Here is an 11,364-nt window from a genome sequence, read left to right on the forward strand (position 1 = left end):
TGAAACCATTAGGACATGGCCCCTTCGGGTCCTGGGGGACACACTGAGCACTAGATGAAAGCGGCATTGTTGCAGCCTGGTGCTAGGATCTGCAGGTTTTGAACCCCCGGATTTAGAGGAAAACATACTGGGCCGGACCCGCTCCGGGGGCCTGCTCCTGTCCCATTGCAATCCAGGGGCTTTTTGCCAGGGCCAGCAGGATTTCTAGGAGAAACTACAATTCCCAGAAGGCTCTGCGAGCTTGGGAACATTCCAAGCGAGCCCGGTTCCCCGCAAAGCTAACGGTGCAGAAGAAAGGACGCGGGGTGAGATTTTCCCCCCCCCCTCCTCGCGCCGCCCGTGCACGGGATCGCGGCCGCGCTGAAATCCAGCCCGGCACTGTCCGATTGCAGAGTCCAGCCTCTCCCTCGGCGCTCACCCTTTGCTGCTGGTCTTTGTTTCGTTTCACCCTTCCTCCGGTAGCTCTCACTGCACTGGGCACAGACTTCCTCTAGGTCAGCAGCAGCTGCGATTGCAACATAAGTTGCAGCCAAGTCACAAACCATGTTGTCCCTCGGGTTCCAGGGGAGGAAAATGCCTGCAGGGATGGACTGCTCAGGTAAGACCTTTTCAGCAAACGGCTCGGGTGTGTATTTCACATCCTAGCCCAAATGAGGACGCTCCCCCCCCCCCATCCGGGAAAGGGATCATATTCTGCCCTCAATTCAACCCCAAATCAGTGGGGCGGGGGAGTTGTAACTGAGGGCAGAGTCTGGCCTTCTGTGATCTGGATACTAGAAAATATCAGTGGGGATTTGTTATTTTGATCTGGGCCAAATTTAGTAAGAAGCGAGCTGTCTGGCATTTGCCAAAACTAAAAGGCAGCTAAAATGTTTTCGTGGAAAGGGACCGTGGTGATCCTCTAGTCTGGCCTCCTGCATAACACAGGCCGGAGAATGTCACCTACTGATTCCTGTATCGGGTCCAATAATGGGTTGGGTGATTGTGCATATCTCTTAACAAGACATCCAGTCTGTTTAAAGATTCCAGAGATGGAGAGATTACTGCTGCTAATCCCTTCCAATGTTAATTACCCTCACTGGTAAAAATATGCTGTTGAACTTTACTGACACAATTTCCAGCCACGGGATCTTGTTATGCCTTTGTCTGCTAGACTGAAATACCCTCAGAATTCTGGGCTATGATCAAGTCACCTCCGTTGCTGGCCCAGATCGAATCTTTAAATACACACACCAGAATCAAGCCAGGGTTTTGCTTGGAAGAGGGTATTTTTTGTTTGTTTTTTCAATTAAAGCATTCCAGGTCATTTTCTCTATTATCGTCCTATGTAACACCATATTCAATTCAGTTCATACAGCACTGCTACTAGTGCAGGGGACAAATGATGTTCATCAATGATTTAGATAACGGCATAGACAGTACACTTATAAAGTTTACGGACGATACCAAGCTGGGAGGGTTACAAGTGCTTTGGAGGGTAGGATTAAAATTCAAAATGATCTGGACAAACTAGAGAAATGGTCTGAAGTAAACAGGATGAAATTCAGTAAGTACAAATGCAAAGTACTCCGTTTAGGAAGGAACAATCAGTTGCACACATGCAAAATGGGAAATGACTGCCTAGGAAGGAGTACTGCGGAAAAGGATCTGGGGGGTCATAGTGGATCACAAGCTAAATATGAGTCAACGGTGTTACACTTGCAAAAAAAGCGAACATCCTTCTGGGGTGTATTAGCAGGAGCGTTGTAAACAAACATGAGAAGTAATTCTTCTGCTCTACTCCGCGCTGATTAGGCCTCAACTGGAGCATTGTGTCCAGTTCTGGGCGCCACATTTCAGGAAGGATGTGGATAAATTGGAGAGGGTCCAGAGAAGAGCAACAAAAATTATTAAAGGTCTAGAAAACATGACCTATGAGGGAAGTTTGAAAAAATGGGGTTTGTTTTGTCTGGAAAAGAGAAGACTGAGAGGGGACATGATAACAGTTTTCAAGTATGTAAAAGGTTGTTACAAGGAGGAGGAAGAAAAATTGTTTTTCTTAACCTCTGAGGATAGGACAAGAAGCAATGGGCTTAAATTGCAGCCAGGAAGACTTAGAGGTTGGACGTTAGGAAAAACTTCCTAACTGTCAGGGTGGTTAAGCACTGGGATAAATTGTGGAGGTTGTGGAATCTCCATCATTGGAGATTTTTAAGAGCAGGTTACACCAACGCCTGTCAGGAATGTCTAGATAATACTTAGTCCTGCCATCAGTGCAGGGGACTGGACTAGATGAGCTCTCGAGGTCCCTTCCAGTCCTATGGTTCTATGAATCTCATTAATTTCAGCAGGAGCTGGGCTAGTTTATCCGAAGGCAGAATTGCAGTCCATGCAACTGAATGAAAAATAGTTCTCATCTGCAGTTTTCTGTCTGTTTATCTGGCCTGTTACCCATGTGACCCTTGGTATCTGAGCGCTGTACATTGGCAACTGCTCCACCCAATCAGCAGCGCAATATATGTACCTCGTCTGCACTTTCACGGCTGTATCCAGAGGTTTAGAAATCTCCCATTTCCACGCTTCCCTGCCTTTAAAGCAGTAGTTACTTTCCTACTTCCTGCTTTCTTAGCCCCCTCCACAACGGCATCCCCCCAACATCCTGTTCCCTCAGCGACAGCATCCCCAATGTCCTATCCCTGCGGCGACAGCATCCTCCAGTAACCCATACCTTCCTCACTTCTGCCTTCAGGCCTCCCTCCTTGTTGGAATTCTAGGAAATGATTTCCTATGCGTATGTGGCCCTGTGGTTCAACGGTCCGAACTTGTCCAATGGACAGGGCAGAGCACCTACAGTCCACCACTGCCAAGGTCACACAATCTAACCTTTCTGTGCCTCAGTTTCCCCATCTGTAATATGGAGGTAATGATACTTCCCTGCCTTTACAAAGTGCTTTGAGATCTGCCAATGAAAAGTGCCAAGTGTTAATATTGCAAATGCTGCCAATTTTGATTTTATCCTAACTTTTGAAAAGGTTAGCCTCTCTGTGCCTCCATTTTCCTATCTGAATAATGAGGCAAGTCATAATTGTTATTGTGAGGCTTAATTAACATTTGTAAATTTTCTTGAGATCCTCAGATAAAAAAAGACGTCATTAAAGGGATTATTCTTACTGTAACCCGCTGGTGAGTGTGTGTTACACATCCTCCTCAGTGCCTGATCCACAGAGGAGAGGAATCTGTTTCAGCCGCACCTCTAGAGCCTTTGCTCTTTAATGTAAGCTGTAGCGGCTCAGGCTTTTAGCTCTGGAGGTTCCTGGTTCAATCTCTGGTGTGTCAGCCAAGATGGCAGCCATCACATTAGCACAAGCAGTGTTATCAGTAGCACATGGAATAATATCTGGACTTTCTTTTTGCTTTAATCCAGCATGCTAAACCTCCAAGACTGACTGAGGCATACGACGAGAACAGGAGCCCCACCGCAATGACCAGGGAAAGGGAGTTCTGAATGTTAAGAGAACAGCTCTGCTGTTGGGTTGAAAGGAAAAACTCCATGAGAAAATGCAACCCAAGGAAGAACCAGAGCCATCCAGTTAGCTGCATGACCCTTGGCACCTCAGAATCTGTGCTGCATGTTGTCAACCTCTCCTCCTGGTCAGCAGAGCAACCCGGGCCCATCAGCTGCACTTTGACTATTGCATCATTGACTTTTCTATAACCGCCCCTTGCCAACCTTCCAACCGTCCCTCCCCATCCCCTCCACCGGCTCCCTAGCAGCTGCCTGGCCTACCAGAGAGAACCCAGACACAGAAGAATCACATCCACCTGCTGTCTGGCGCCACCATGAAAGACCCTGCAAAGCGCGCGGCCCAGAAGACGCATATGTGCCCAGACTGTGGGAAATCCTTCAGCAAGAAGGGAAATCTGAAGAGACACCAGAGGATCCACACAGCAGAGGAGCTCTACCCGTGCGGTGAGTGTGGGAGGCGCTTCACCACGAGGGGACACCTTACCACCCACCAGAGCATCCACACCGGAGAGAGGCCTTTCCAGTGTGACGAGTGCGGACGGTGCTTCCGGCTGGAGATATGCCTGGCTGCCCACCAGAAGACACACACCAAAGGCGGGCCGTATATCTGTGTCCACTGTGGGAAGAGCCTGAGCACACGCATCTACTTCAGCATCCACATGAGAACCCACAAGGAAAAGCGGCCGTACGCCTGCACCGAGTGCGGGAAGAGCTTTGTGAAGAAGGGGACGCTGACGGCACACAAGGAGATACACAAACGGGATAAGCCTTTCAAGTGCTCCGACTGCAGCCGGTGCTTTGGCCAGAGCGCAACACTGGTGGCTCACCAGAAAATCCACCTCCGCGGGGGGCCATTCATATGCACCGAGTGCGGGAAAAGCTTGAGCACCAAGAGGTATTTTAACGTCCACCAGAGGAACCACGCAAAGCAGAGGCTACAGGAAGCCACTGGACATGTAAATGGCATGCCTCTCCGGGTCATCCAGATTAAAGAGGAACCGGATGTGACCTTCAAACAGGAGGATAGCTATAGCCTGGGGAAGAACATTACAATACCAGGAGCTCCCTCAGAGGACGGACCCCAGGAAGGTCCTGATTGTGGAACCCAATCCAGCCCAAAGATCCTTGTTAGCACTCCGTGGGGAATCCAGACTAAGGAGGAACCAGACACATACCCTGAACATGAGAGAAACATCATTACAGTAGCCCACCAGAACCCTTACATCAAGGAGGAACCACAAGCCAGCCCCGACTATGACAACCAATTCAATCCAAAGATGCCTCTCTTTCCTCCATGGGGAATCCAGGCTACAAAGGAAGCTGGGGTGGACAACGAACACCAGAGGGATGTCACTATGATCGGCAGTCTTGCGGCCTGCCAGAAACCCCGCATCAAGGAAGAACCACAGGAGAGCACCGACCATGGAAGCAACTTCAGTCAAAAGACATCTCTTGGCACCATCCAGAGGATCCAGATTAAAGAGGGAGCCGGGGCAGATGGCGAACATGGGGAAAGCTGCAGCCCAAAGAAAAAACACAGAAAACACCAGAGAACCAGCGAAGAGGGGACTTCTGGTGCATGTACCGAGAGCCGGGCAAACACAAAATGCAAGAAAAATCCCTTGACGAAGGACGGTCCCAAAGCGGAGAGGATATTTCCGTGTCCCGAGTGTGGGAAAAGCTTCAACCAGAAGTCGAATCTTACTAGGCACCGGAAGATCCACACCAGTGAGGGGCCTTATAAGTGCAACGAGTGCGGGGAGAGTTTCCGGATGAACAGGAAGCTCATCAGGCATCAGAGGATCCACATGAGTGAGCCCTTTAAATGCACCGAGTGTGGGAAAAGCTTCACCCAGCGGTCAAACCTCGTGAGGCACCAGCGGATCCACACCAGGGAGGAGCCGTACAAATGTCCCGAATGCGAGAAGACCTTCAATCAGAAGGCCAACCTCTTCAGGCACCAGACGATCCACATCAGGATGGGACCGTGCAAATGCACCAAGTGTGGGAAATGCTTCACTCAGAAGAAAAACCTTATTAGACACCAGACGCTGCACTCCAGGGGCGGGGCTTATAAATGCACGGTGTGTGGGAAACGGTACAGGCTGAAGAAATATCTGAGGAGGCACCAGAAAATCCATATGAGGGAGGGACCCACCGGGCGTGCAAAACGGGGGGGAAAGCTGGGAGCACCAGCGAGCATTAGCAACCACCCCCAGACCCACCCAGAACAAAGAGCGCTCCCAGCTGTGAAAAGTGAGGAGAGCAACCTCTAGCCACAGAGCAAAGCCCACAAAGGAAGGTGATAAGCATGGACCAAATTCTGCAGTCTTTAGTGGAGCAAAACTCCTACTATAAACAGAAGGAGGCAGTGTGGCTGGGATACAGGAGACCTGCATCCAGTTCCTGGGTCTGTCACTTGGGCAAGTCAGTTTCCCTCCTCATGCCTCAGTTTCCTCATCTGTAAAATGGGGTTAAGGATACTGACCTCCTTGGTAAAGAGCGAGGTAGTAGAATTATTAACCAGAGATTTGCTCCATTGAAGAATGCGGAGTTTAGCCCAATCAGCCCCAACTCTTACACAGGCTGAATGTATTAAACAGGTGCAAAGCATTGATTTCGAGTGTACCATTTTGCTTCTGGAAAAGAAGTGGGGAATGTATCTGCTGAGCCTGGCTCTGAGAAATGGGCATCGCCCACATGGACATCGCTCCCATCGATACCAGAGGTCAGCTCTGGGACTGAAACTTGGGATGAAACTTGGGAAGGCCAACGTTTTCAAACCGGGGTGGGGGGTCGAGATTAGGCTGCAGAATGAAAGATGTCTCAGGCTGGGCACCTAACATGGAGATACTCAAACTCAGTGGCCACTTTTGAAAATTTGGCTGGCAGTGAGCAAATGCTGCTCTCCCAGTACCTCTACGCTGAAGTTGGATGTGTACTTTCCAGCTTGGGTAGACGTACACACAGTAGGTTTGAGAGAGTAGGAGTCCCCTGCCATCTAGGAGACCAGCCAGCGACTCCATGAAACACACAGTTCTCTTAATCCCAGAATAAACACTACTGGACAATCCCTGCACTTGCTCACTACCAACCAGGTCCTTCCTAGTTCAAAGACAAGGCCTGGCTGAAAGTTAATACATGAGCAGGGACAGGTGGTCACAATGAGGTGGGGAAGAGTCACAGGAGTTTATGAGCCACATAATGCAATGAGACTAAAGGCTTGTCTACGCTTGAAACGCTACAGTTCTCCCATTGGCATAAGTGATCCATCTCTCCAAGAGGTGCTAGCTAGATCAACGGAAGGTAGTGCTGTCTACACCAGGGGTTAGGGCAGCATAACTACGTCGCTCAGGAGAGTGGGTTTTTCACACCCCTGAATGATGTAGCTGGGTCGACCTTATTTTTTGGGGTAGACCAGGGCTGAGCTAGCATGCTAAACCCAGCAGTGTAGCCACAACGACATGGATCTCGGAGAGGGTTATGCTCTGGTGGTTAGCCCGTGCTGCCGGCCACTTCCTAAAAATATTGCTCTAGATCAATCAGAGCTAGCACACGTACACCTCCCCGAGCTGGAGCTGACACCTTCGCTGCAGTGTAGACGTCCCCTCGGCCATATCCATGCAAAGCTGGTGCCTGGGTGTAAGCGAGAGCGGCCATCTCGGTCTAGCATCTTGCTATGTCTGTGACTAGAGGAAACAGAAGATCTTCCAGAAGCATCAATAGCTTCAGCAGCCCAGGATAGGTGCTCTTTCGTACTCTCTAATTTTTCCCCAGAAAGTGACTCTGAAGGTCACTACGGGATTTTGAATTTACTGGGCATTATTTAGGGATTAAAGAAAGAAGCAATCACAATCCCTGGGACAGGCTGCACCCCTTGTGGACTGGGGCCTCCATGGACTAGAAGAACAGAAACCCTTTATCCTTTAGATCGGTCCGGTTTCATCGTGCTTGTGCGGTGAGAGCTGCGAAGTGGCTTGGGGGCAAGTAACAGAGTTCACCACTCTTTCTTGCTCTCTGCTACTTCGTTATAATGGCATGTATTCAATCTCAGACTATGGGATCTTTAATGTGGTGGGTTGGCTGGCAGGGGGCACCATTGGGGCTTGAAGAACATTGGCAGACCAGAGGTCTGGAGGGAGCCCGAGACCAGCACAGCCAGACACTGCGCCCAACCACCCCAGAGTGCTCTCAGCAACGTTGCTTATGTGACTGAAGTGAACACAGCAGCTGAGGGGCGTGCACTAAGGATCACTGCGTCGCTGGAATTCTTATAGGAGTAGAGTCAAGTCAAGTAGTGGTCAGTTATTAGGCATTAGTTCTACAGCTTGATTTTGTATATGAAAAGGAAGCTTCTCCTTCATATCATCCCCCCAAGAGAGGTTGCACACAATGGGCTTAGATTTACCCCCATGGCATAGGTGTTGCAGCGATCGTTGAGCCCAAGGGGCAGGACTCATGTCTGGGCAGGAAGGCAGGTGGCTGCAGAGGGAAGGACAATTTTAATCTCTGTCTGGGGTCTCCATAGGAACCACACTGGAGGAGGTGGCTTAGGAGATAAGCTGAATCAGTCCATCTCCTGGATGGTAGTGCCCAGTCCCTTGGGACTTGATCCACGCCAGGTACACTATCAACCTCCAGGGGCATGGAGATTGCGTTGCACTAGAAGAACATGGTGGAACGTACGCAATGAATCTAGGACAATATACTAGGCCTCCCACAGCAGGGAATATACCAGAGCTCCTCACTTGAGGGCCCGAATGTGTAACCAAGAGAAGAATTATCCCCCCATTCTTTGGATGTAATTGTTTTCTTCTCCTTAGACTAGTTTTGTGGCCTAGAGATTTACCCCGGAGGAAGCAGCTGTTTGAGGATTTTGTTTTGTGTGTCGATACTTCTTTTAATAAGATACATAGAACAATAAGCTGCCCTCAATCCATCTACTCCGCTTTCCCAGGCATCGCTGGGCATAGCACCATGGACCGAGGGCAGCAGCCGGACCTCAGCTCGTGGGGGAAACCAGTACTGACAGATTATACAGTCTCCTCAATAAAGTAAGTATTTTAAAAAACCAAACAAAAATCAAGCCTCCATTCTGCTTTGTACCACTGGTCCCTAATTGCAGAATCGGACTGCCCCATACTCCTAGCACATGAATATTTGAGTGAAATGGATTTCTGATGTCAATGATACGTTGCCCTGTATTGTTCTTCATGCATACGGCAATGCTTTGTGATAGCCTGTGTTATATAAGACTTGTCCATTGCAGAGCTAAAGATCTGGGGGAATTCTATGCTATAAAAAAGTATTATACAGCTTGGAAAATGCCATCATTTGGTTGTGCTGTCATTTCCACAGCCTGACTCAGCAGCCAGTGGACAGGACAAAACTTGACAGAGAACATGGTGGACTTATGGGAGTGCTGCTAGTGTGGCCTGGCTAAAGCATTAGGCTGGGACTCAGCTGACGTAGGTTCTATTCCCAGCTCTGCCATTGCTCTGCTTGGAGAACTTGGGCAAGTCACATTGCTGCTCTGTGCCTCAGTTTTCCTCTTCTGTAAAATGGGGATAAATGTATAAAGCACTTAGAGATCTAGTAGTGAAAAGTGCTATATAAGAGCAGAGCTAAGTATTAGTATTGGTACTTCCCCAGGACCGCGTGGAGGCCTCTCTGTGGATATATCATGGAGACTGAGTTCCCCCGGGAAGGAGTAGAATCAAGGACCAGTGCTCACTGTGGCATTGCACTCATCTGGCGCCTTGGACAGGTAGGCCCAGGGGATATCCCATCAGGCAACATTAAACGCCCACAGAGCACCCTCGCCAGTAGCAGGCACTCTGCCAATGGGAGTACAGGTCCGGGGGAGTCAGGAGCCAGCACTGTACTACCTGGCAGTTCCATTGCCTGGGCATCTCCAGGATCTGCAGGCATGAGCGATCCCACTCTCTGTCCTCTCTGTGCCCTCTCCAGGGATTGCTTCCTGGATCCTGCAGCCGGTCAGCCTCAGAGCCCCTCTCACAGCAGAGACATACATGGCAGCTGCCGCTGGCACCAGGCACTTGCCCCATTGTATTCGGACCTCCTGCCTTGAGCTTTGTGGGCTGCAGGCCCTCAGTGAGGCGTGGATGGTTTGTCAGGGGAAAAGTCACAACACTGCAGGGAACACAAATGCAAAAGTCACATCACTTCTTAATAAAATCGCCTTCATTCCGCAATAAAGCCTGTTTACTAAAATCCCGCCCACTCTCCCCTCCCCTCCAGCACTGAAGGCAGACAAAGGCAAACGCACAGCGCAGCGAGGGAGAAGAGGCTGTGGGGTCTGACTCTGCTCTCCAAGATCAAAGGCGGGGCTGACGCTGCTGGAGTCCGGGGCATTACGGCAGAGTAAAACGGGGGGTAAGGAGGAGGAGAAGAATCAAGCCCGCTGACTTTTAAAAAGAAACCTGTGAGATAGGGTGACCAGATGTCCCGATTTTATAGGAACAGTCCAGATTTTTGGGTCTTTTTCTTATATAGGCTCCTATTATCGCCCACCCCAGTCCCGATTTTACACATTTGCTGTCTGGTCACCCTACTCTGGGAATCCCATGTTTGGCCACATTACCTCATGGTTGCGCTGCTTTATCGTCAGCCGCGCGGCACATTTTTAGCTCCCCTTGGTTTCAATTGGCTGCTCAGCCCTTGAATCGGACCCTTTGGTAGCAATGGGCCTAAGGAATAGGATACAAGCATCTGGAAAGGAAGCCGACCGTGGCAGCAGCATTTGGGGGGGTCTGGATGGAAGAGAGATGGCTAGTACCTTTCATCTCCAGTTAGGGTGACCAGACAGCAAGTGTGAAAAATTGGGACGGGGCTGGGGGGATAATAGGTACCTACATAAGACAAAGCCCCAAATATCGGGACTGTCCCTATAAAATCGGGACATCTGGTCACCAGGGCCAGCTCGAGGTATTTTGCCGCCCCAAGCAAAGAAAAAAACCCAACTCCGGGAGCACAACTGCTGAAGCAAAAAAAAGTGCCTGGAGTGCCATCCCTTAAATTGTGCTGCCCCAAGCACATGCTTGGTTTGCTGGTGCCTAGAGCCAGCCCTGCTGGTCACCCTATCTCTGGGGGAACCCTACGTGTTTCACATGCTCTGGACACCAAGCAGTGCTATCATCCGCTCTCCCACTGCTGGAAGCTCTGGCAACTGGCTGGCACACAGGATGTGACATAAGGAAGGAGGGGAAATTTAGGCCAAGGACACCAGGGCAAACATCTGCTCTTACAAAAAGTGCCCTGGGGTGCTTACAGCCCACATGGAGCATTGGTGGTTCCATAAGGTCTGATCCGAAAGAGCCAGGCCCAGTCGACTGCATGGAACTCAACTCCTGAAGGATGGAATTGATCCGACCACGACCAGTGCCTCAGGAGTCGCTCCAGTGAAGTCAGTGGGTCTGCACCACTGCTTAATTTGTGCTAGGGCTGAACTGCGGCCCCTCTGGGCTAGGTCGTTCATAGCCCCGGCCCCTCTGGGCTTGGCCGTTCAGAGCCCCGGCCCCTCTGGGCTTGGCCGTTCAGAGCCCCGGCCCCTCTGGGCTAGGTCGTTCAGAGCCCCGGCCCCTCTGGGCTTGGCCGTTCATAGCCCCGGCCCCTCTGGGCTTGGCAGATCAGAGCCCCGGCCCCTCTGGCCTTGGCCATTCAGAGCCCCGGCCCTCTGGGTTTGGCAGTTCAGAACCCCGGCTCCTCTGGGCTTGGCAGTTCAGAGCCCCGGCCCCTCTGGGCTTGGCAGATCAGAGACCTGGCCCCTCTGGGCTTAGCCATTCAGAGCCCCGGCCCCTCTGGGCTTGGCAGATCAGAGACCTGGCCCCTCTGGGCTT

The 11,364-nt window shown here is 50.7% G+C and overlaps 1 protein-coding gene across 3 annotated transcripts in view; it reads left to right on the forward strand.

Annotated features, from left to right (window-relative positions):
• Window positions 1-241: 241 nt before the first annotated feature.
• LOC117871978 (zinc finger protein 2-like) overlaps window positions 242-11,364 on the forward strand; it is a 15,477-nt gene continuing 4,354 nt past the window's right edge. The window contains exons 1-4 of one of the 3 annotated variants that reach the window (XR_004644372.1): window positions 242-598; window positions 3,404-8,559; window positions 9,158-9,272; window positions 9,767-9,901. Coding sequence is in view for 1 of the 3 variants with exons in the window: in XM_034759890.1 (XP_034615781.1) it covers window positions 3,820-5,781 (1,962 nt within the window). In the remaining 2 variants the exon portion in view is untranslated. Of the gene's footprint in view, window positions 599-3,403; window positions 8,577-9,157; window positions 9,273-9,766; window positions 9,902-11,364 lie in introns of those variants that run through there. The other 2 variants (XR_004644373.1, XM_034759890.1) reach the window with 2 other exon arrangements.

The sequence above is a fragment of the Trachemys scripta genome, chromosome 2, assembly GCF_013100865.1.
Source record: "Trachemys scripta elegans isolate TJP31775 chromosome 2, CAS_Tse_1.0, whole genome shotgun sequence".
Taxonomy (NCBI): Eukaryota; Metazoa; Chordata; order Testudines; family Emydidae; genus Trachemys; species Trachemys scripta.